Below are 26163 nucleotides of genomic sequence, written 5' to 3'. Positions count from 1 at the left end.
ACACTGTAATAATTACACCGTGTGAATGTTGTGCTTTTTTTATGAAAAATTCAGCACAGTTAATTATTCAAAAAATTGTTATAGTTGATGAATCCATCCCACTGTGTTCAACAAAAATGTTCATCGTGCTTCGCTATTTTTAGGATGTTCCTGTTTTATCATTCATTCCAGGAGCTTAGTCTATGCAGTAAGACCATTGCGTAAGTCCAAGACCATAGGTTTGTAGCCAGACTGTCTGCTGTCAGATGGGAGTCGTCAACATGCCATGGTTAAACATGGCTCATTGTATCTCTGCTTGTTGAGTGCACCCCTATAGACAAATGGCCTTCAGTCTCCCTACTTCTCTGGACTGGCATTGCGTGATTTTCCCACTCTGACTCACTCTTGAACAACAGCACTCAATGTCTCCTCCACGCTTGTTGAACAAGCCTGACTAGGCTTTGTAGTAGTGGGGTCTTGGTTTTATTGGATTTTAAAGCTAGCATGTCTGCAGCAAAATTGAATGGAGCAGTTCATTTTGCAAGGTCACCGGATAAGTTTGCCACAGAGTAAATTTGGTAAGCATTGAGTGTAGCACTATACTCATTCTTAGATTACTGTTGTACAGAACACATAGCTTCTGCATGTCCTCTATTGCATATGCCTGCAGCCAACTGGCAAATGTCAAGATTATCTTTAATGGTTCCGAGTCATCTGGAGAAGAGGCACTTTAGATCTAATTTCTCTATATTGCCTGCTGTACAGGGGACGTATCTTTGTTGTGCTTATCCTTCAGCAAATGCAGGAATGTATCAATAAGACCAAGCAATATTGCCACAAATAAAATTTTAGTTCTCCATTGTTTTAAAAACAGAAGAAATTTAAAGAGTAGGAAAGCCACTTTTCTATCGTCAGTTAAAGTCTGCTTTTTTATATTGGGACTCTTGACGCTGTTACATTTGTAACAGACATTTGAAAAATACTGGAGTGTTAAAAAAAATTAAAAGAACACCACTGTGGGAATACACACAGGGTTTGCTGTCATTGACTTTGAATAAGTACAGCTGGAAAAGATCTGAAAAAAATAATTGCAAACACAGTGGAGGAGGAGAGTAGTTGAAGTGAAGGGCTAGTACAAAACAGGTGGATTACTTTTGCCTTGTATGGCATGCAGTAGAAGCTTTGTGGTGCATGTTATGTCTTCACTCATAAATCAGCCTCTGTGTGCCTCTATCTGTGTCCAGATTTGATCTTTATCTCTTTTTTACCCAAAGCCTGTAAAACACCTGCAGATCTTCAGACCAGGAACCTGAGAGAAGTGGAAAATGTAATTTATTGCTGAGATAATACTGTTGGAAAATGGATCCTTTTGGTTATCTAATACTGTCATTAATGGAAAAAGAAAGGTCCTTGAAATTCTGAAAAACAAAAGCGCTAGACACAGCTGAAGGAGAGTCCACACTGAAACATAAAAAAATCAAGTACTATTTAATTTTCAAATCATATTTCCTACAAATTAAACCAAGAGGTTTGTAATAGCAATAATTACCTATTCAGCATCCTTCCTCAGTCTCTGAACTCATTTTCTTCAGTCATTACTTGAGTGAAAAAAAAAAACTTAAATGGGTCATTTATGCTTAAATTAATCTGTGGTTTTCCCAGGGTACCTTCTTTGTTCACCTCCAGCTTTAATTATTGAAAAAAACATTTTGTTTTATAGAAATCTGTGGCAAAATAGATGCATCCTTCATAGTCATCCTGTTTCAGGAAGTTCAGTGACTGCTATATTAGTGACATCACAGACAGTAAAATTAATTTTAAGATCTGTTTCACATGCAAAATCTGGCACACAACAAGGTTTTAGGGGACATAAATCATTCTTTAAGGCAGCACAGATTCTCTCAACTGCTGACGCAATCTATTGGTAAGGCTGTATTCTGAGGGGAGAGTAGGGTAGTCTGGGACCCGCAAAGCCGGTTTACTTACCTGGGTGATGTGTAACTACAGTTTCCACTTACACAGAAGACAGTTCTGTGTTGTTGAACCTCACTCTGTAGCAGAAGCTACAGCTTTGCAAAGTGGTGTGACAATGGTCCCTCTTTCACAGTTTTTTTTATATAATCACTAAGGCAATTTTTTTCCTCAGAGTAATCTGATGTTGTTGTTTCTTCATGTGCAGTTTGTTATATCGTGTCAGAATGGTGATGTACATGTGCTCCTCAGAAAAATATTTGGTTAAATAAGTGAGCTGCAAAGAGCCTGCCTGATAAAATTTAGGTGACCAAAAAAAATATTTCCCCTTTTATGAAAGAGGATGAATTCTCTCTATAAAGGAAGAAAAAGGAAGTACCATTTAAAAAAAACCCCACACAACCCCCCCCCGCCAAAAAAAACACAAAACCCCAACAAATTGTTTGCATGTCACCTGTAATGTAAAAATGAGTTTTTCTAGTCTGAAAAATAATTTTCTGCTTTTAGCAAGGAAGCAAAGGAACTTGCCCAGTACATTTGCAATGCATTTTGAGTTAACCAATGTAACAGTAAAACAAGGATGTCCTTGTTGTATGCCTAGTTGAAAAAACATCTAAGTGCTCTGATTGTTTATTGAATTTTAATACTTGAAGGATTGCTGCTTCTTTGATTTTTTTTGGCAGAAATAGCAACTGTGGTTAATGATCATCTGGGTTTTTATTTTTTTCTAATAAAATGTCATTTATCAGCAAAGAAGAAGAAAGGAATCGGAGAGTCATGGATACAGATGCATAAACTAAATACTGCTTCTTTTGCCATATTGCTGCTTTTGCTTGTACATTAATGGAAAATCTGTTTGTTTAAAAATAAGAAAAGTCCAACAAGTCCAAATTTTAGATCTAGATGTGAATTAAAAGCTCTTAAATCTAGATTTTCTTCTTAGACCAAGTCCAGTAGTATATACCTGAAGCCTATAGTACTCTAAAAACACACACATATATATGTATATCTCTATATAGTTTCTTCTGTATGAATAGTTTCTTCAAATCTATTGATATGCCTAATTCCCTTCCATTTGTAACTGGACAGGTCTTGATGAGCAGCAGGCATGATAAACTTTAGTAGGTAAATGTTGCCCAATTCTGACTGGAATAATTCTGAATATTTAAGTCAGAAAGTCTGTAATTCAGGACAAAGTGGCAGTCACTCACAAATTTTCTGCATAATTTTGGAAGCAGGTATTGAAGCCTTCGTTTTTTCACCTAGCTTTAGCCCTGCTGGGCTCCTATGCATTTTTTCCATGTCTAGCAGTTTGTGTGACCCAAACATCCATGGCTCTTCAAGAGCAGACACCTAATGTGTCAAAAATATGCACCTGATCAAATAATTGCTTCTCGTCTAACTCTCTTGTTCACTGGAGGCATTACTGGTCATGACTTTTGAATTTGCTGGCAGCCCAGGTCTCAATTACTCAATGAAAGGTGCAAGTACTTAGTGTATCGGAAAACGAAATCTCAGGATAGGGAAATCCAAAATCAGAGGCACCCTGAATAAAGCAGAACTCTCGAGTTATTTGTCAGCACACAAAATGAATGAGACATCTGACAAAAACGACCAGTAGATCTAGATAGAACCTGTATCTGTGTCAGAAATGGGAATTCAGTGTGCAAAACAAATTGAGATAAATAGTGTGTTTAACTCATTACATCAACTTTTGTATCTCTCATAGTTACAGTGATTCAAGGAATATATTACAGGTTTCTTGAACAAATGGAGCCTGCCCACGCTAAATGAGTCAGATAAAAATCAATTATATTGTGGATTCTTAACTGTGGAAATAATCAGTGTCATCATTGCTCCCTTCCTAGCAACAAAATATTGGTCCTGGTCAACCAACTTTTAAAGTTGGTTTGTGCAAAACATTTTTAGTATTTTTTATATCATCTTATGGGTCCTTTGGAAATGGAAAGCCATTTGATATTGAGGCCGAATATTAACAGGACCTCTTCTGAACATTGATGAGCACTCTTTAGTGTAGTCATTCATTTACGGTCATATAGAATGTCAAAGGAGCAGACCTTAGGTTTTATCATATTCTGTAACATTTCAGGCTCAGATTGCTCAATTTAATTATACTGGCATAGCCATCCTGGAGCCTTTTACTCTCAGCAATGGAACAGGACATACAGACAAAGTGGGCTAGTATGAGATACTACTCTTAAATTTTCAAAACTTACCAATTTTTATCCATTATCTGTTCTGGGGAGAAGATTAGGAGGGGTATCATATGCCAAACCTTCCAAAATGTTACATCTGCTAGGAAGGCTGTGCTGTTGTAGGATTTACAGGAACCGGAAGAAGAGATTAATAGAAAACAGACTTGGTACATTGTAGGCATTATTTATTTTCAGCGTGCGTAAGTCCATATTGTCTCTAAACAAATACAATGATGTGATCCTTTTTCTATCATCAGGTTTTATTAATTCCCTTTATTTTCTCTAGCTTATCCCTCAAGGACTTACATACATCCGCATGCACTGAAAACAGATGTTGATAATCCTGTGTGTGCTGTTTACACCTCCAACCTTCACCGGATTCCCTGAATTCCAGATGGCAGATAGTCATTCTATTCTACGTATGAGATTAAAATGGTTTTGTTTCAAGTCTACATATCTCTCTGTGCTTTGTAATTTCAATTCCAGTGTCTAGACCAACCCTGTTCTGTCCTTTTCATCTTTTGTATTCTTCCATTTTTCCAATTTGTTGCCATTTGCTGAGAGTAGAGAAAGGATTTCCTCCCTCAACCACTGCTTTGACTATTTTGCTTTTTATCAGAAATAGTCAATTTTAGAATTATTTACTTCTTTTCCTAGTACTTTATCTAGATCTCTTGAAGTGCATAGAATCATACTTTAAATTGCGCTGAGAAATAGAGTGTCTGCTATTGGATTTTTCAGAACTTCCAAGTTGTTAAGAACTGTAAGGACTGGCAGCATAATTTAATGTGTACTAGAATAAGTCTTGGAAGATGTGGATTACGGAGATCTGCACTATTCTAATCACAGCCATTACTAAGCTAAACCTTGTATAACCATTTCCTTTTCAATGCCTCCATTTCTTACTTTTTATCTGTCATATTTTCAATATACTGCATGCTGTTCTAGAATGGCATATTCTCCTCTGTATGCTCACACTAACTTTCTAAAATTAGTAAAATTATTCTCAATTTATACTCTATAAATAAGACCAGACACGTGGTACTGTAAATTATTTATTCAGTGTCATTATATTCATGACACTTTGTATAACAAGTCAAGTCCTGTGACAGAATTCTGCTGCTTTATCTAGGCCTCATCTGGAATGAGTCCATGAAAATCTATAATTAAACCAACATAGATCAGTAGTAACTTTAAGCGAGTTAGTCATAGTAAAACGAGTTTAGCTGTACAGCATTTGGTCCATGATCTTGGTTTCAAAAATGCATGCTTCAAATTTGGCAGAGTAAAGAAAGCAGGAGAGAGCAGAAGTGCCCCTGCTGCACCTGCTCCCCATCCTCAGGTCTCACGTTTGTATGTTTCTTTATTGCTGCAGATGAAAACACTTCTGCACTCAGGCTGCAAAATCACAAGAAAATGTGTCTAAATTACAAAATGGGAATTTCTCGCACTATCCTCACTGCAGCACAGTGCTCAAGCTGATGCAGTATTGGAGGGTTCCATCAGAAGAGGAGGCAACAGCGGCATGCTATGCACTCGCGTAATCCTCACCCAGGAAGAGCTGAGCCTCCCGAGGCTCATCCCAGACCCGTCCTGCGAGGCGATACGGCACCGACAGCAGAATTTTGTAGGAGAGAGCCCCCTACGCATGCCTAGGATAAAAGAGCTGTGAAATTAGAGAGATTTAGGTCAATCTATAAGATCCTAGCGTCCACATTCCTGCCGGGTCTGACTCAGTCTTTCGGACGTGCGTAACTCAAGAAAAATGGTTGCCTTTAGCAGCGCATCCAGGTTAAGACAGATGCAATTTGGTGTACTCATCACAAGCTCGCGTCCATGTGCTACAAACCTACAGAACGCTGTCCTGCCGTAACAGTGATGTCCTGGCTACACTTTTTTGGCCTGATCTTGATGGTATTTCACTTGCAGAATTCATCCCGAGCCTAGCTGAAGTCACACAGCAGTCCTGCAGTCTGGTACACGACTGCTAGCCCTGCTGAGCAGATGAGAAGAAAGCGGGAAAGGAACAGAGAAGGTCAGAAATCTGTGTGGATCATTCAGCCAGCTGCTCCTGCACGAGCGGTCCCAGCGCCGGGCCACCATCGCCGGCTGCTGCGACGGCGCTGGGCTGCCTGGCCAGGCTGCACCCCGGGGTCGGAAGCGCACGGCGGTATTTATGTGCAGGTCCCGCGGCTGCCGCCCCGCCGCCACCCTGCACCCACCGCCGGGCCCCGCGGCTGCCGGCTGGAGCGGGCCTCGGAGGCCATCAGGCCGGAGCCCGGACGGTGACTGGTCTGCGTCCCCGCGTCCGGGGAGCCGGCGGCCGCCGAGGAGAGCACGCCCGGCGCGGGAGGGCACCCGTCCGGCTCGGCTCGCAGAGGGGGAAGAGGCCGGCGGCGAAGGCCGTCACTGGCGACCGCGCCAGCGCGCCTCGGGGGCAGCCCCCCCGCCGCAGGGCCGCCCGCCCCCGGGCACCGCCCCTGCGGAGGCGGGGCCGCCCCGGCCCGGCCCGGGTCTCCCGGTGGCGGCGCGGCGGGCGGGAGCGATGGCGGCGGCGGGGGACGCGTTCCTGAGGGCCCGGGGCAGGGCTCTGACCGCCTTCCGCCCAGGTACGCGCCGGCGGAACCTCGGCGACGGGCTGCGCCTGCCGGCGGGCGCGAGAGCAGCGGGGAAGCCCGGGGCTCCCCCCTGCCTGCCCCGCCGGGCCGCGCCTGCCAGCTCCGCAGCCCCGTTCCGGTTGGCCGGCGAGCAGCGCGGGTGGCCCCGACTGCGGCGGGGAGGGGGGAACGCGCTGCTCGGCGCCGCTGGGCCCGGCGGTGCCGGCTTGGCGCTGTCGCGATGGCGGAGACCCGGCAGGCTGCGGCAGCTCGGTGTTACCTTGCTTTAGCCCGCGCCCTCCCGGGGCTGAGCCCGGCAGCCGGCCCCTCCCGCCGGCAGCCCCGCGACCGGTGCCGGGCCTGTCGGTGCTGGACCGCCGTCCGGGCTGCGGGGAGCGCGGCGCCGGCCCCGCCCGTCCCGCCTGCGCGGGGGAGGTCCGGCGGGCGGGGTCTCGCAGCGTGCGGGGCCGCGGGCGTGCGGGGCCGCCGCTCCCGGCTGCCGCGGGCGGGAGGTGTTCTGTCCCCGCGCGTCCGCTCCCGCGTCACCCGCTGTATCGCGGCGGGCGAGGCCGCGCGGTCCCGACGGCGCTGCGGTGTTTTTCTGGAGTTTCACTGGCAATATTCGGCTTTGCTTGTTGCCAGATAAAGAGAAGCCGCCGACTCTGAGCGTGCATGGTGTGTGCGTGCCGTCGTTCTGGCAGTGTGTTAGTTGCAGATGGTGTGGCTGGTTTGGAGCAGAGCGCCGAGCGTTTGCGGAGGGGACAGATGGCAGACAAGGCACCCAGTTGTGTCGGCTGTGTAGTGAAATTGTAGCAAAGGAGTGCTCGGTGGCAGCGTGAGAACTGCTGGGCAAAAGCTTTATCAAGCTACTGCTTGAAAACTGCCTTAAACATGGAAGAAGAAATGTGATTTCCGTATCTGTTTTCCAGTTGTGTTTATTTCTCTTGAAGTGTCCTTGTTTGGTATTTTTAAAATATGAATTAAAACTTCTCTTACCAACTGGTTGTTTTTAAGCTTCTTCAGGACTGTTTAGGCTACCATAGTCCAGCTACCATTTTCAGGTACGATGTTTCTTTGTCAATAATTTACTTAGCTCTTTTTTGAGAGGCTAAAGTTCAACACAACCTTTTAATGACTAAATGATTGGAAAAAGCCAGAACCGAGGGCTGATAAAACTGAGGCAAAGTTTCTTATGGTTTAAGAAGAAAATTGGTTATCTGTGTGTTGTTGTTTTCCTCAGTCTTTGGGTTTCACTCCTGCTGTTAAACAAGTAGCTGCACAAAACACTTGCTGTTACTGCTCTGGCTTGGCGTACTGTGTCCTTTCAAAGTCTGAGAGTCACCACTGAGAGCTTCATTCCATTTTTTTCTTACTGCCCTTTCTGCAAAACCACTCTACCACATCCTGTCCCCTAATAGCAACTTGTGCAGTCTACCTTCACACAGTGTGGAGGTTGTACCTGTAAGCTGCTCTAATCTACCCTTGATGGATGACGTGTGTGAAGCGGAAGCGCAAGGATAGCGATCTGAATTAGCCGTGTAATCAATGGAGCATAGTAGCAAACAGTGCATAAATACCCTACTTTATTAGCAAGAGACCTCTGTATGCGTTGGCTTTACTGTTTTATTAAATTCTGTCTTTTCTACCCGTGTGAACTTATGCTTCAGGTGTCTGCTACTTTTATTAGTATTTTAGTGAAGAAACAGGACCATATGTTTGGATAAATTCTGTCTTCACCACTTCTCCCAAAAAGTTGTTGATTTTTTGCCCCAAGTATGCCAGTAGCATGCTGTGCAAAGAATTTCTGTGAAAGCAGGTGGAGCACTTTTTTCAAGTAACTAAACAAGTGATAGTACCATCAGCTTGACTGGCTGAGAAGCGTCTCTGTTTTGAACCTGTCTGTTGCTCGTTTTAGCTGATGGTTCCAAAACCTTTGTCTGGAAGAGGCAGGTAACCAGTGTTGCATACTCATGTTCTCTGTTCCGCATGTGATTTTGTGTTCCTCTGTCATGCCTCCCTCACCAATCTTTGGAAACTCTTGAAGTTTGTTCAGTTGCTTCTCATATTTTTTTATCTTGCTTTGTTCTCTATTCCTTTCCTATCTCTGCTTTTTTGCCGTTACTGAATGTTGAGGTGAGTTTTCTTTGTAGCACTTGCTGGAACTATCGTTGTTTATGTGAAGTTGGTGGTGGTTTTCCCGCCTGCACTATCCTGCACTTTTCTTCACTGAAGTTCATCTGCTTTCAGTCACGGAGTAGTGAAGTTTCTCCAGAGTTCCTTGCAACCAGGCCTTATGCTCATACTGACAGATGGCTTAGTTTTAGCAGATTTCACGTCCTCGCTCTTGAGTTACTGTTACAGATTGTTTTGAATTTGTTGAACACTGTAGGTCCCAGTACAGATTCGGGTGGGATCTCTGTGTCTTGTCCATTTCTTTTTTTCTTACCAGCTTTTTATGCATGTGAGGACTTTATTTCATGTTTCAAGACAGCTTGGCTTCCTTATGAGTCTTTGTTGAGTAACTCCCAGCTGCCTCTTGGGAGTCGGTATCAATGGATTTCCCTTGTCCGTGTAAAGCTGTCGATTACTCTTTCTCCAGAATCAGTAAGTGCAGTAGTTATTGTCTTTGTTACAGTTTCCGTTAATTTGCCTGTACGGATGCCAGTTTTGCAGCCAGCAGTTACCAGATTGCTCAGGAGACTCCGTTAAATGTAGGTGTGATGCTGGCCATGTTCCTGCTCCTCTGGGGCAAGGGCAGTTTTAAGGAAGAGGTCCACAGGGGTCATCTGGGTTTTACTTTTGAGTTCTTCTGTGGATGCCATCTAATCTGAGTGGTTTGTCATTGTTCATGTCTGTCTGTCGGCTCATCCACTGGTATTTTGATATGAGACAGGCTGTTTGTAAGGAGGAGTTCTGGTATTAGGTCTTCAGAAGTTCCTTCACAATAAGCATGGATACAAAAATTGACATTGTTTTTCTGCTCTGTCGTTATCCTCAGATGCATCTTGCATGTCTGGAACATCTGTTAGCCTTAGTGAGAGCCTAGCAGGCTACCTGCTCTTAATTTCTCTAAAAAGGGCTTTATTAGTTTTCAGATTTACGCTATTTCCCGTTGTTCTTCACTTTTTTTAGCTTGAATTCTTGGGCTTTTGTATCTAACCTTCCAGTGTATAAAATCTTTCCTCTTTTCTTTATTTGGATGCTTTAGCTTTTTGAAGGATGCTGTCTTGCTCCTACTAGCATCCTTGTGGCTGCTGTTTATGTTGTTTAGTCAGTTTGGATTCTTTTTGGTCTTTCTGAAGTCCTTAGTAAATGCTGTGCATATGGTCTGAGCCTCTGGGATAGTGTCTTTGAATTGTTTGCATGCTGCCTTCAAGGAATTTTGCACTTTTTAAAAGCATCATAATTACACATAATTCACCTTCCTTTGAAATTAAATACAACCACAGTTGATTTCTTATTTTTTCTAGCTTTCATGTGAGTGTTGGATCTTGGCGCATTATGACTACTATTCTAGAGCTCTTCACCAGTAATATTTTTGAGCGCTGATCACAACTGCTTCCCAGCTAGCATATTCCATTCCCAATACTGTTTCTAACTCTCGTATGAATTAGGCAAATTTTTACGTGGGTTCTGAGGAACTTTCTGTGACTTCACCTTGTCATTATGCAAGCCACCCTCCTTCACACCTACAGCGTGGGGCTGTAAAGTTTCTGTAATGAGTTTAGGTGTTAAATTTAGGGATGGGCATAAAGGCATGACTAGAGTTTAGCTTTCTGTAGCCCTCAGTACAAATAAACTGTATCCAAGAGAGCATTTCCTACCTTGATAGTTATTCAAGAAATTTAAAAGTATCTTTTTAAAAATAGTATCACTGCCTAATTTGTTTGAGAAACTGTATTCTGTCAGTTAGTGTTTCTACTGATGTTATTTCTGTAGTTTAGGCTCACTGTACATAATTTCTACAATAATTACTCTTTTACAGGGTTTCATTTTCTCTCTGAAAAATGTATTTTGATACCTGTTTTGAAGGGGTTTTTTTCCCCGATGCATAAAATTATGCCTTCTGTAAAAGCTTGCCTTGGTCATTCAGCAGAACCCTGAGTAGTCGTATCTTTGGTAGTCTCTCAGGCACATGTGGAAAACATAGCTGAAAGGAATGCATGTTTAAATAGGTTGAAATCTTTTGGATTTGGACATACAGACAATAATAATGGTGGTTTGAAGTCACAATTATTGATAATGTTTTAATATTAAACAAGGAATTATTTAAGGATTTAGTGCAAGTCCTTTGTTGTTTCTCAAGCTATTCCAGGGCTGAGAGGAGTGAAAACACATGCCCTTAAAGATAAACTGCAAAACAATTGCAAGGAAAAAGTTTTTGCCTTTTGTATTTTTTATGATGTGTAAGTAGTGCCTTCACTTAAAAGATTCCATTTTCCATCCTGCTTGTAGCTTCTTTAGAAAACCCAGGTTGTGCTTCTTTCCAGTTTCACCTAGAAGAAGAGTCACAGGCACACTTTGTAGGCAGGGACAACTTGGGGCAGGGAACCATGTACTGCCATGTTCTGCTGGTTTCTGGTCCTTCAGAGAAGTGAAATTGATTCCCCTGGCAAACCCAACATGAGAATGAGGGCGTTTTTCATCTTTATTACTGCCAATGGCATAGTGAGCAAGCACCAGACATGTGTCCATGTCCGTTCTCCTCTGATACACTGGTGTCCATAGGGAGACCATGGACAGGAGTAACTTTTCATAACTAATTTGTTTGCGTGAAGTACCGTAGAGCATAGAGGAAGAAGAAAAACAATGTACTGTTGAAACCAACCAATGTACTTTTAAAAAAAACCCAACAGGGAAATACTGGAAGTCCCATCAGTACTAAGTCCAGTGTTCTGTCAGAGGCCAGCTTGCAGTGGTATATGTGTTTGTGATCCTTGGAGAGGGAGGGAGAAAAGGGAGGAGCAACTAAGAAAAGCAAAAGAGGAAGAAATAAAGGCACAGTGAGATGTTGACTGTTGTCCTCTAGAAGTGGTGAGGTTTGGCTTGAATCCCACCTGGGTCCTTGAAGTGTCTTTTTGTGCATGATCACAATACATGGCTGAGGTTTTCCCTTGTGAATTGCTCCTGGCTACTTTGGCCCTTCACAGAATTAATCCTTCAATAAAAGTAGAAGCTGGCACCGTTTTTCAGCCTGTGCTACTAAAAATACATTGCATTGATCCTCTCTCCATGCTTTGGCATGCATGGGAGCAGAAAAAGAGTGGGAAGGTATTGAAACTGAGGCGTAACAACATGTTCTGAAGTTGGACTTCTTCCGTGGGGATCAGCTGTGCAGCTCTTAAGGAGGCCTGGGAACGAAATGGATTCGGAATAGGAGTTTTGTGTGGCTTAGCGTGTGAGAGCGGCTCCACAGACATTGTTTGTCCTTCAGAAATGATAAATGTGTGTACATCAGTTACCCGAGAAATCTGCTGACTTTTGTCTGGCATTTGCGTTTTCTGGTTGCTGTGGTAAACTCAAAGTTGCAAACAGCCTCTTTGCTGGTAGAGGCGAAGAGCCAGTCTGTAGGCATTCTCAGCTCCGCTCAATTTCGTAATGCAAGAGAGAAGGCAGAAAAAATTGGTTATTAGTTAAATCCTAATCTTCTATTGCTTTGCCTGGTGCACACTTTGTCTAATACAACTACAAAGCTCATCTAAGGGCTCGAAAGTTGAAACTGCTAGCGAGAAGGATGCCTTTGATGTCATTCTCATAAAAGTCGTTGCTTGCTATGCTTGAAGGGAAGATAGCAACTGTACATGCTGTTTAACTGAAACCTGACGGAGTAACAACGAGGACCTGGATCATGACTAGAGGATCGCTCCAAAAGCGGCTGTTCCCCCTCCCACCACTTGTGCCCAATGCTGTTTGTTACTAACCCTCCGCCAGACTTTGGCATCCCCTAGCATAGCAACAGAGTGATTTGTCTGAGCACGTGCCTTGTGATTCAGCGCAAAGTCCAAAAAATTGGTTTGAACGGTTTTTTGTGATGCATGACTTACTGACTTACAAGGTTCATTTGCACAGGCTACAGCGCCTGTTCTGCTTGAGGGTGCTAACAAGCAGCTGGTGAGGGAGAGACGTAGGGTGCAGAGGTTTTACAGAAGCTAGTAATTATCTGAACACAGTCCATTGATAAATCATTTAATTGTTGGGCAGAAGACTTCTGGGCCCGTCTATGGTGGTGGAAGATGCTTTTACATTCTGTTTCGCATTGCTACCTGTGGAGTCCTGGCTGGACGAGAGGGGACATAGCTTGGTGCGTTGAGCAACCCAGGTTCCGATCCGGAAGTGAGCCTTGGGAGCGGCTGACACGGAACCCTGCTGGGAAGGCAGAGCGACGAGCTCGAGACACTGGAGCAGGGAGAACGTCACCGTTTCCTGCCACACTGTCACTTCCTTCCTGCCACGTTGTTGTTTCCTGCCACAGCACTGTTTTCACTTCGAGATGCAGCTCTGCACCAATCACAACGAGTTGCAGTAGTTTTGCCTATATATGGATTGGGGTTTAACCATTCAGATGCTGTAATAGTTTTGCTATATAAACCTTGTTTTTGCTGACTAATAAAGGTGAACGATCATACTCATATTGGGGTCACATTGTTACAACGGATCCGTAACCCACGCCAACAACTACCCTCTTATCATACTGGTCAGTTGAAAGAGCACTTGTGCAGGCGTGCTCCTGGAGTTTTAAGCAAAATTAGCCAAATTGCACTAGGTGCAACACTTTAAACTTTAGCTGGAGTGATGTTATGCCTTGCATAGATACGGAAAAACTTGCGTGAACTCCTCTGCAGAGAGACCAGTGAGGGCGATGAAGAGTGATTTCCTGGCTGAGCTGGCTTCAGAGCAGGCTTAAGAGTTGGTGCAGTTGCAAGTTTGCACCAGTGGTGTTGTACCATACAACTCCCTTAATGATATTCTGCTTTTATTTCTAGTACTTTATAGTAATTGAAACACATTCCTGATAAACAAAAACTTAAGTTGTAAATTTAAACCAAGTGTCCCTGTGTTACTTTGTTCCCATATATTCTTTTATTTTGTGGGGAACAAAATCAATAAGTACTAAACTCAATCAGTAAGGACCACGTGAGAAGTAATAAACTAATGGAATTTGGTTTAAATACAAGGTTTATTTGTTTTTAAATAGGGTTTCTAGTTGGAGTGATCAAGTAACAAGACAAAGGTAGCAAGTATTTATTCAACCGTACTGTTAGTTTTTGTAATGATTTGGTAAGTTATCAGATACCACAAACATAGCTGTGGACTGAATGATTTGACTAAGACTAGTTAATTAAACTAATATTTTAAGTAAATGTTATTTATGTAGCCCTCTTTGCTGGATCTTTTCTGTTGTTCCTGCTTCACTTTCTTCGTTTTGTTATCTTCTTTCCTACAGGAGAATATAGCATATACCTCGGCACCATTTTCAGTTCCTTTCTCTTTTCACATCCTATCTCTTTCCTTTTCTCCCCACTCTTCTTCACCTCCACCCCTGCATCTTCTGTTTCTCCTTTCTTCTGCCACTTCTTGATTCTGTCTGTGTACTGAGCTTCTCTTTTCAAATGCATCTCATCAGTCTCTCTCTCTCTGCCTCGCATGACCATCACTCACCCACTCAAACCAGAGCATCTGTGCACAGTCTTGGAAACAGTCAGGTGCTTAAAACCTCAAGAGCTACTGTATTGGCATGAATATAAGCCGGGGGGAAAAAAAAAATCCATGAACCATGTATTAGAATAGCCCCTGGTCTGGCTATGCAACCTGTTTTTCATCGGCTTTGCACGCTCCCTGACAGTGCGTCGTCTGCTTGCCAGGCTTCTCTCTGTTATGACATATGACTGGGGACCTGGTCCGGCCCTGCCGCCTGTGCCAGCAGCCTGCCGGAGAGCTGCCAGGGCTCCGGCCGCCCGTGGCCACCCAGCCTGCCGGACTGTGGTGCTGCCGCTGGCCATCAAATGCCAGCCCCAGGGCTTGGAAAGGCAAATGTGGTATGGCTACAACTGATACAGTCCTTTAAAACAAAGAGTAGCTGTCTTTTCGAAGTAGTTCGTGTAAAAATAAATAGAGAAGTGTCTCTGTGTAACTTAGGCTGCTGTGTTAAAATTACTGACTTCAGATTAACCAGTACAAAGCAAGTAGATTTTGCTCAGCATTGGTTATCAATACTGTCTGCCAAGCTACTAGAAAAGGGACAGGTGTTAAAAATCCTGCCATGTTGTTCAAGGGCTTGAGCTTTTTTCCCATTTAATGAGTTTGAGGATTGTGGCGCTCCTCCAAAACAAGTTCCTGTTTTGGACTTCCCTTTTTTCAGTTTTACTTTGCATAGGTCATAAAGGATTTCTGATGCAAGCTTTCTTACATGATTTTTTCTGTAGCTTTCCACTTATAAAAACTAAAAGTTGATTTCTCTTCACAAACAATGCCTTTGATGCAGCATGTAAGCTGTTTTTTGTGGCAGTCATATTTTGCCATGCAAGATATAAAATAAAAACCTAAACGACTTTGTGTCATTCAGTTGGTTCCATAAGGCTTCTATTGCAAACTCATGGATAGATAGATCATTTCATTTCTCTGAATAAGTTACATAATTGGAAAAGTTAATTTCATTTTAGAATTAAAAGATAATGAATGGCTAAAAGTTTTGATGTATAAAATACGTGATTATTATTTAGAACAAGGCAATGTTGATATGAGGCATTAGTAGGCATGGTGGTGTTGGGTTGATGGTTGCACTTGATAATCTTAGAGGTCTTTTCCAACCTATGATTCTATGAATTAACAAACAATATTAACAGATTATAAAAAATTTTGTTTAGAAATGAAATGTTACTTTAACTAAAATGTAGGAGCTTGCATTTGGCAAAATGATCTGATACCATAGCAACAGATGACAGTTACAAGCAGCTTCTGGGAGTTGCCCACATTCCTTCTCCCTCACTGCAGCCTATCCATATCCGTGGGGAAGAGGTGAATTCTGACATCTCTTTTCTAACCGTCCTTGAAAGAAACATACGGCCCATCTTGTAACAAACGAAGCTCCAGTTCTAGATCCCTTCAAATAAGACCAAAAGTACATCCATGTGGTGGACATGCTACTTGCCTATGCACAACTATTGGGAGATTAGTTTTGCCTCAAACTCTGTTTCAGATCAGACTGATGTAATATGGGAGTATATTCATGGATTATATTTTAATTTTAAATGATTTGGTGTATCATTTGTTTTTAGGTTCAACTACAGAATGATGTAGTTGGTGAGTTTTTAACAGTTTAAATGCTGTTTGAAAAAGCTCCCAATAACACTAAATGTATTAACCCAAATACAGCTGTCAAACTGAAATATTCAAGTTGCAAATGAATGCATTTAGCTGGAGAAACCACAGCGTACTTGTGTTTGTACTTTAATTGGAGTGTGAGACATAAGTCTAGGAAACAGGATACCCATTTTTGTTTCTAATTTGTAGCCAACTGTTGCTTTATTTACCCGGTGTTGAGTGTTATTTTTTATCTTAATGTGCTTGTAGTCTTATGTATCATGCTTCTTTTGTGGTACCTGTTATTACAGCATCAGAGAAACAAGTATACAAGAAAATCGGAGCAGTACAAGTTCTGTTGTACCCGCTCTCTGCGCTGACTCTACCAATGGAAATTTGTTTCTGTGTTCTCGCCTTTTTGTGATAGGTCTCAGGAGCTGTTGTCGCAGTTCCAAATTAGGATTTTCATTGTTACTGCCAATTCTGATTTGCTGGATTTTGTGTTCCCTGACCTGGTCCTGTTGAGTGGCTTCAGTTCTAACTCCAAAGAATGAGCTACATCCAGCCTCTCTCTGGAAGTATAAGAACAAAAAACATTTAACTCCTTAATAATTTAAGGACAAGTCTACTGGAACCATAACATGTGAAATGTGTTGTGTATGTTATAACTTGTTAATTAAAGAAGCAGTAATTGAAATCTTAAAAGCATCAACAGAAATCTTAACGTTATACACTTGTGCTGTGTTAGGGTCTTGTAATTTCCAGCACTATTTGCTGAATTCTTCACATCTTTCCTCTAATCAGTCTGTAATTACCGTGTGGTATAATTAGATTAATATACTTTCAGTTGTTGCAGCTACCCATTGGAGGAAAACTTTGTACTTCTGCTTTTATGCTTGTCCTATACGAATGGCTACAGAATTCTGTACTTCCATTAAAGCGGCCTCAACTCACTTAGGTGAAGAGCAATCAATTTAATGATGGATGGAAACTTTCATTCTCTTTGTAAATTTCTCTAGTGCTTAACTTCACCCACCCCCCTTTTTTTTTCTTCTTAGTTGATGAGTACCAGTGGAAGGGCCCCTTCTACTTCATCCAGGGAGCAGATCCTCAGTTTGGACTGATGAAAGCTTGGGCAGTTGGAGACACGAACAATGGAGATGATGAGTGGGGAGAAGAAATCAAACTAGCAGAGCAAGCAGTGCAGGCCGTTAACAAACTAAACCCTAAACCCAAGTTCTTTGTGTTGTGTGGAGACCTTATCCATGGAATGCCAGGTAAGGCAATTAAAAGTCTAGAATGGGGATTGTTACTCCATTTTCTTTACATTTCAGATTGGAAACAAGACTAATTTAATTTCCTTGACTTCACAATATTATTTTGTAGGATTTGGTATGCTACTGTTTTGGTGTTTGGGAAAAAAGTGTGCTTTGTAGATAATTCTTGTCACGTTATTCTGATTTCTTCCATCTTCCTGTATCATTCATTTTAGGGGTGTGGTTTTGTTAGTTGCTTTCTTTTCAGTGGGCCTGGGGAAATTTTCTTTGAAATAAAAGGCCTATGAAGACACATTAAAATTCTTTCTTCTAAACAAATCGCTTTGGCAAGACAAATAGAGACTGTAACCACTGGGGAAAAACAATGCCAATAAAAGAACAAAAAATAACTATGGCTTTTTGAGTACCTGAACTAGGTGAAGCTCCGAGAGTTCTCTGGCTTAATAATGCTTAATAAATTCAACTGCTTCAATATTGAAATTCTTAAAATGCTAAAAGTCAGCAGATTTGAGTTTTAGCATTCTGTCCCATTGCTGTGGGACTCAGAGATCAGTGTGGTTCTGTGTACAGTTGGAGGAAGAACAACAGACCATCTAGAAAGGTGGGTTGCAAAGTTTGACAGTTACAACTTTAAAACAGACTGGTAATGTTTTCTATTTTAAGAATGTATATACTCTTCTTGGAAGTGAAAGAAAAAGTGATGTCACCAGTTGACAGGTGGTCTGAAAAGCAGATCTAAGCACAGTGTCTTACATTCCTTAGCCTTGATAAGAAGCAGAGCTGCAGAAAGCCTTGGTTATGTGGCTGACAGCACAGCCACTCGCCAGGTGAGCTGGCAAAACCAGAGTCCCGTGTGCTCTGTGCTGCGCTCTGCTTCGTACACTGCTTGCACCTGAGGTGATGCTTCCCAGCCCACAGTGGCACAGCTACGTTCTGAGCATTTTAGAGACCTTTCGCTAATTCTTTAGTGTCCCACGAAGTGGATTTTAAAACCTTAGCTGTCAAATTGATTGACATTATTTATAGGCTACGGACTTTCTTTTGACTAGAACACAATTTTAGTGGTAGAGTGGGAAAGTGTAAACACCAGCAGATTTAAGCTTGATCAAATCTACTATGTAACACCTCAGGAGCTTGGTCATACTGTAATGTCTGCCATTATGCGGTTGTTTTATTGGTGTATGTTCTTCCATTAATTTTGGAAGTCCAGGTTTAACCCAGAGCGACAAAATAATCTCTTCCTAAGAATCATCTGGCCTTCCTGTAGCAGAGTTTTAATAAGTATTTCAATTAGGACTTTTCATTCGTGTTAAGTGTTCCAAATCTGTTATCTTCTGTATCCCTTGTAAGAGGAAGAAAATTCATGACACACAGTAGGTGTTCTATACCCTGTTGAAAAGATCTTTTACTCATAAATTTAAATAATCCAGGAAGCTAAGTTAATTTCACTTTACCTGGATATTTCTCAAAGGCTCATAAAACAGTGCAAAGTTCTGAGAACTTTCGCCTATATTGACTTTAAATGATGTTATTCTGAGGCTTTTCTGTTGATAGCGAGTAAGTGTGAACTACAGAGAGCCAGCAGTCAGAAGACTTCCACTGGGTACTGAATGGCTAGATACATTAAACAACAGCCTCACAGGTGGCAGGTTTTATGTTTTTGGGTTTTTTCCTAGTAATGGATCTCTGTAGTCGTTATTGTAGCGTTTCCCAGTGTACATCTAAGACTTCGGTAATATTTTAAATACAAACCTGTCAGGGTTTTGCAAGACGTTATCGTGCATTCATTTTGCTAACAAACATGTAAAAGAAACTAAAGGGGTTGTACTGCTGAGATGACTTGCGTTGTGTGATGTACGTGCTGTGCATTGTGTAAGTATTTGAAGCTGCCTAGTGCAATTTCCGAGAAATTGCAGTAAAGAGCAGTTCATGAGTCAATAATCTTAAGGGTCTTTTCTAGCCTTAATGATTCTATGATTACCTCATTTAGGCCACCATATTTTAATTTATCTAATAATTTCTTGTTGATTGAAATTATGTTAATACTTTGCAAGCCTGTGTTATCGTGTAGTTATATAAAATAGTTCAGGAAATGTACCACTAAAAGGAATTTTACAATATTCAAATGGAACGATTACTTATTTGATTACTGCCTTTGTATTTATACAAATGGCTTGCTGTGCTGTGAGTTGGTAAACATGTAAGTACAATTTAACAATTAAATTGTACCTATAAGTACAGTTCTACAGTCAGCCATTTGTCTTTGTCTAAACTGATGAGAGAGACAAAAGGGAATCGCTCTGTGGCTCAGGTACCTGTGGATTGACACTCTGACTAGTGGCCTGCAAGGGCAGGGAGACGTGTGATGCAGCAAGGGGGACAGAAATGCAGAGTCAGAAAAATACTTCATAGAAGGTAAATCTAAATCTGTATGTTTAAACGAATTTGAAACAACGCTTTAGTTTAAACTGTATGAATGCGTATTTTGGAAGTGAAATCGTAGGTTTTTCAAAGGATTTTTTCCTGCCTTTTTTGCTCGCCTACTTAGCTTCTGGAATAGAAGCTCCTTCAAAACACAACAAGAGTTAAAGAAAATTTAAGAGATATTTTAAAGGAAGACAACTCACATCCTGTTTTAAAAATGTCTTATCAAGATACTTATTGACAATTTCTTTGGTTTGGCTGCTTAATAGCTGTTACTGTATGAGGCATTGCAGGACGTTGGCATTAAGAAGCCAAGATGTTGGCCTTATAAGAACTTCTTTGCTGCATATTCTTTTATCAGAACAGAAATCCTCTGATGTTAGAAATGAAAACTCTTCGCACTCCTTGCAGTGGAAGTTTTTTGAAAACTTGGAAGTACTGCAGTCACATTCTCAAGTTTTCTGCCAATTCTATGCTAAACTCTAGGGTTTGAGGTTACTTCTTTCTTGCGGAGCAATGAATTCTTGAATTTCTTGTCTCACACAGGCCTATGTTTGAACCACTAGTTATCTCTGCACCAGTTAGGACTTCGATAGAAAGGAGGAGCTGTTATATTTCATTGTCATATGGCACAAGTGTCTCTCCACTAATTCCAGTACTAATACTGTGCTTGAGATTTCATACTTCTTTGTGTAATCCATTTAAACACTTCTAACTTAAAGTGTAGACACAATGAGCTTAAAAGCTGTCAGCAACTGGTTAAACTCAAAAAAAAATTAGAAAGAGTTCCATTTCAAAATTGTAAGAGTGATAGTGACTTTTGCAAGCACTTTCATTATTTCATTATTTTATTTATTCAACAAAAATTTGAAATTGTAAGAAGTCCATTAATGAAAAAGAGCGAACAGAGAATCTAAGAATTTTTAGAGCAAATAGCTTTTCAGATAATGTGAATGTATAAATGTTTCCAGAATTGAAGACCAGTAGTGGTATTTCTTTTCCTGAGTAATTTAAGTATTTTTGCTGTTCTAGGCAAGGATGTTTAGACCAAATAATACATGTCTGTAGTAGAATGGTGCTGCAGTCATTTCGTACTTCTCCACTGAGGAGTTTCTCCAAGAGTAATGGCTGTGTCATTCCCTTGTCATGTTAGTTCAGTAAAACGAAGGATTAAAAATTCATTTTTTCAGTAGGCAAAAATCAGAAATGATATGAGACAAGACATTGATTTAAGTTTAACAGTTGTGAATTTGGCTCGTACATGTACCTTATTTCATGTCTCAAATTGCCTTTTAAATCACTTGTGTATATCTCCTATATTAAAGTTGAAAACATCAGTGTTAATGAAAGTGTATCACAGTTACTACTGCAGCATGGTTATTGAAGAAACCTATGATCAGCTGAAGTTCAGCTATATTTTACATTCCGTTGGCCAATGTCTATCAAGTTCTTTGGATTATACTGCTTTATAATCAGTGCTCATTAATAAAAAGGGGGGGGGCAGAGAGAACCCCCAAATCTTCCTCTCTTCTCTTAGTATGTTTTATCGTGGAGTACTAAGTGTAAAGTTTGTGATGACTGCTTTAAGGCATGCACTGTAGCTGTTTAGCTGAAGTAATGTTGAAGCCTTTTGCAACGGAACTCCAAGAAATCTCAGAATTCCAGCAGCTAGAAGTGATGAACAGAATACTGATCAGCTGGGAAGCAATCAGGCACAGCACTTGGAATACATTACAGATGTCATTAGAGCAACGAAGTAATCAGTGCCAGTATCTTGGTATTTAGCTGCTGATTAAAAGTAGTTTGTACTCTGAATATTATTTTCAGAAGTTTTTCTTGATTACATAATCAGAATAGGATATCTATTCCTGGTAACGCTAATATTGTGGTACATAATCAAGAATTTTAAGCAATACCTTATAGTGCAACTGTGTTACTGAAAATTATTTTATAAACTCAATACTTACACTTAGACACACCATTGTAATGAAAGACTTACTTCTGAGAACATTTGTGTGTATTAAGTTAGTGTACTGTGACTTAGTATGGCAAAAATGGTAATCTGTAAAATGCAAAATATTGTTGATTGGATAATGTGTTTGCTTCACTGCTTTTTTCTAAAACTTTGGAAATTTATTTCTAAAAGTGTTTTTTCTCTTATCAAGTTGGAACCTTGTGTTTTGTGTTGTGACAACTTTCCGTATTGTTCCACTAACCGGTACCCTTTGAGCCTAACATTCGAGCCAGTTCTTCACCCATCTAGTTCTCCACTCATCCAGACTGCAACACCCGAACTCCACAGCCTTCTGATGAGGATAGAGAGGTGCCTCATGGTGACAGCAGCCAGCTCTCTAAACATTTTTGGGTGTGTCCCGTCATGTCCCACGGACTTGCTTGGGTTGAAATGTTTCGGGGGATACTTGGCTGAATACTGTCCACTACCGATCTTTCCTCTGCTCCTTTAACTCTGGGAGAACATTTCAGTGAAGGCAGGCGAAAGAAGTGCCCTGCCTTCTCTCGCCTGTCTGTCCTGGCTGTTGAAGACGAAGCATCGTGCTTCCTTCTCACCCCATAGCTCGTGTGTAGGCACCTTTTGTTACAAGGGCAAGGAACGCCGCTGTGGGCAGCCGTGGCCACCCTGCTGCAGCCATGGAGAAGCACTGCCTCGTGAAGCTGAGAATCTGGCAGCTGGTTTTATCTGGCTGAGCTCCTTTGGAGGAAATTGTTTAAACTGCATTTTTTAATGGTACTGCTGCTGTCAGTAACTTGATAGACGTCCGTTCTAGCCAGCAAAGCCCTTATGTGATGTGGCTTTAGACCAGGTGTTTAATTATTTTTCATTAATTGCTCTGCTTACATGGGTCAAAGAACAAGTAAGACAGCAAGTCTCCTGCAGACTTTACTTAGCTCTGACTGTAATAAAATGTAGCTGTTTAGAGACTAAATGAAACGAGACTTGTCTAATAACATGTATAATCAAAAAACTGATAGAACTTGATTAAGCTTGATCTCTTAGCAGTGTGATAATGGATCAGTGAGCAGGTAATGTTTATGCTTGCAGTTTTAGATTCATTTGTATGTGTATGTTAATTAGAAGAAATCAGAATTGCTAGAATTGAGTATTGTGGCACTTGAAGTACACTGTGAATACTTTTACTAACTCCTTTAGTTAAGTGAAGGCATAATCTCTAATATACGCATTTCCTGGCCAGGTTATTTGGTGCCGTACAATCTGACATCAGCTTTTTCAGTGAATTAAGTCCAAGTAGCGAAATTTTTCTTCTTTTTTTTTTTTTCCTTCTACCTCTTGGGTTCTATTATTACAATGTTTAATTAAAGGCTTTCAAATTGTTATTTATAACAAATTTCTGAAACATTTAATTCTGGTGAAGGCACCTTTAGCTCTGCTGAGGTGAGTGGAAACAGCCCCTGCCTGGTCAGACGCCAGAGTGCTGTGCGCGACTTCAGAGTTCCTTTGTCTTGCTCAGAGGTGGGGCAGAGGAGGAGGATGCCCACATCCCTTGCATCTGCTGTTTCAAAGGTCTTTTGATCCACCTTTTGTTGTTGTTATGTCCATTTGCAAAGAACAAATCGATGTAGACAGTGGTGTAAGTGATGGCAGGAAACTAAGGCATTGTATTTGAAATAAACCAAATTCCAATACAGGAATTCTGTTGTCTGCTCTTCTGACATGCCTAGTGAATTAATTATGGTGGTACTTCTGCCTTTTTAATTAATCTGCCTGTACCTTCATTTCTCTCATTAGCTTCTGAAGCAATTGTTCATCTTGCTTTCTGGTTTGATCACAACAAGATAAGCAGTTGTGCCTATTCCTGCTTTCTTGTTCGTTCCCCAGGTCTGCTGTTGTGAGGCTTTTTTTGCATAGGTTTTTATTCATTTTATAGCTGATAAAAATATTAAAGTGGTCTTATTTCAGACACTTCTCTTCAATTTTTTTTTTAAACTTACCTTTCCCAGCTCTCTTGAATGACTTGTGCTGCGTCCCCCCTCCTCTGCAGCAGAGGCTGTGGGGAGGGAGGGGGGGAAGCTGCAAGGCGATGTTTTCCTGTTGCTGCGTCCAGCTGGAGCTGCTTTGTGCCGTTCCAGACCTCAGCAGTGGCCCTCGGTGGGGACACCTGGCTCCAGGGGGCTGTTGCACAGAAAAGAATAAACTTCATTTAAGGCGTCATATCTGGCTGATAGACGCTGTTCTTACAGGGGCTTTTCCTTCTGTCCCAGAACACTGGGAATATTTGTGGCTTTTCCAGGATACTCGGATATTATTTCAGGGGGTTGCAGTGCTGTAGTAAAGCGATCTGTGAGGAAGGACAGTAGCTTTGTAGACTGTGTAAGATTGCAATATGAATTTTGTATCCAGGCTAAAGACAAGGTCTCACTAACATCTTGTATTCTATCATTAAAAATGTTTCCTTAACATTAGACAGGTTTGCCATATACATTTAATAGTTGTCTGCCTCAGAGAATGGGCATTGTCCCTGTCTTCATGTGCCAGTATGTATGGCATGCTTTTGCATGTGTTCTTCCATTTACTTATATGCAGAAATACATTTCAAATCTTTTAAGTATTATGAGTATGTTACACTGCAGTAAAAATGGCATAGATTGATCCCCCACCCCCCCAAAATAGTTACACCTTAATTAACAGAAGGTGGTTGGAGAGAACGCCGGAGATTGTTACCAACCATGACATTGCATGGGGTTGCGTGCAGGGGGATGTTATCAGCTAGTCTAGTATAAAAAATTTAACTGTGCTCTAACGAAACAAGTTGTACAGTGTTTAAAATTATGTGTCTACAGAGGCTATTACTGGGTAGACCTGGCTTCTCAACTTAATTTTGTCTGACTTTTTGGATAGTTGGACAGTTCTTGTTTAACCCGCCAGTGTTAACCAAAGCCTGGATGGTTCTCTCTAGTAGGGTAACACCATGGAGATGGTCAGAATATTGGTACCGTAAAGCATGATAAAATGTGCATACTTTTATAAAGGAGACAATCGGATGTTTTCACTTGTTCCATTGACAAGAGGGACAATCAGCTTTACGGAGCTGCAGTCGTATTTGATCAAGTTTTCTTTACCGCTCGTGGGTGTTCTTGCTGTCTGTCTCTTGCTCTCTGTTGAGCCGTAGGGTTGTGTCTGTTACATATTTTCATGGTTTTACCGTGCTGTCTAATGTATGTTTCGGGCTATGAGCACAACAAAAAGTGCCATAAGAACTCCCAGACAGAAAGCAGGGACACACCTGTGGAGCTGGACAGGGTGAGGCTGCGGCTAAAGGAGGTTGCTGGAGTCTGAATGTCTAAACTGCATTGAGGCAGCTACATATTTTTTTTCCATATCTGTCTGTAAAATTTAAATGTGCTAAGAAGCATAGCATTGTAGCAACAACTGCTGTTTAATCCACCAGAGATCCATATGCCCAGGCAACACAGAAGATACATAGTCTTATATTTGTAATATAACTGGGGACTCAACAGGAGGGAACAACTGTCTGCTGATCTTGATGGAGAAGGCGAACAGTGATGCGCAGCGATCTTCTGCAGAGAGATGGTACCTATAGGTACGGCTTCCCGCAGTCTGTTCCATAGGTGCATTGCAGCCAGTTACAGGTGTAAGTTGGCCAGTATCCAGTTAAACCCGTGGTGAACTCCTGATCCTTTGGGAATGCCGTTTCATACTTTCCCGTCGCTCAAGGCCTACCAGTTTTTTAAGGAGGATTTTAATTATCCTGGGAGATGGCAGGGCGGTCACATGCAGGGGTGAAGGTGGCTGTGGCCCAGGAGCACGGTCAGACGAGCATTGCCGTTGCTGCCTGCCGGCCACGGCCCTGCACTGCGGTGCTTCGGGTGGGCTTTGCAATGCCACCGGCTGGCCCGTCGTGCTTCTCAGCAGCTCGTCACAGGGACCTGCCGCGTGAGCAGAGCTGGGGCCAGGTACACGTGGTTCCCATGAACACGGGGGGACGGGAACAGCCTTGACAGCAGAGGGACAGGCTGCAAACAGAGGTCCCCGACTGTCAGGGGTTCATTTATGGTCTGTTACTGGTCGTCGAGGCAGCGTGGCCTTGAGAGCTGGGAAAAGACTGCTCTGAGCCTAACGGGGAAAGCAGCCAAGCAGCTGGGAGAGCAGTGCTCTTGAGCACCGTGTTGCATGGGGTGCTCAAGGGGTGACAAGGTACAGACCGCCTAGAAAGTCTGGTATCCTGTGGAAAGACAAGGTCAAGAATTTGGGAGGGAACCATCACGGTCACAAAACCGCTGTGAGAACAGTGGCTTTTCATACAGTAATACGGGCGATGATATGCACCGAGATTTGTAAAAGCAGCTGCCAAATATTGGGATTGTGAGTTCATATCTAGGCAGCAATTAAGGGACATGATT

General features: G+C 41.9%; 1 protein-coding gene across 7 annotated transcripts in view; it reads left to right on the top strand.

Moving 5' to 3' along the window:
• Positions 1–26163, top strand: part of CPPED1 (calcineurin like phosphoesterase domain containing 1) — a 64049-nt gene that overhangs the window by 12044 nt on the left and 25842 nt on the right. For 6 of the 7 annotated variants that reach the window (XM_075436697.1, XM_075436702.1, XM_075436699.1 and 3 more), the window contains exons 1-2: positions 6666–6775; positions 17122–17340. In XM_075436697.1, the coding sequence (XP_075292812.1) occupies positions 6712–6775; positions 17122–17340 (283 nt within the window). In that variant the 5' untranslated portion in view covers positions 6666–6711. Of the gene's footprint in view, positions 1–6665; positions 6776–17121; positions 17341–26163 lie in introns of those variants that run through there. The other variant, XM_075436698.1, reaches the window with a different exon arrangement.

This window comes from Opisthocomus hoazin, chromosome 15 (genome assembly GCF_030867145.1).
Source record: "Opisthocomus hoazin isolate bOpiHoa1 chromosome 15, bOpiHoa1.hap1, whole genome shotgun sequence".
Classification (NCBI taxonomy): Eukaryota; Metazoa; Chordata; class Aves; order Opisthocomiformes; family Opisthocomidae; genus Opisthocomus; species Opisthocomus hoazin.
Note: the sequence above shows the minus strand (reverse complement) of the source record. Positions and strands in the feature narration are given on the sequence as shown.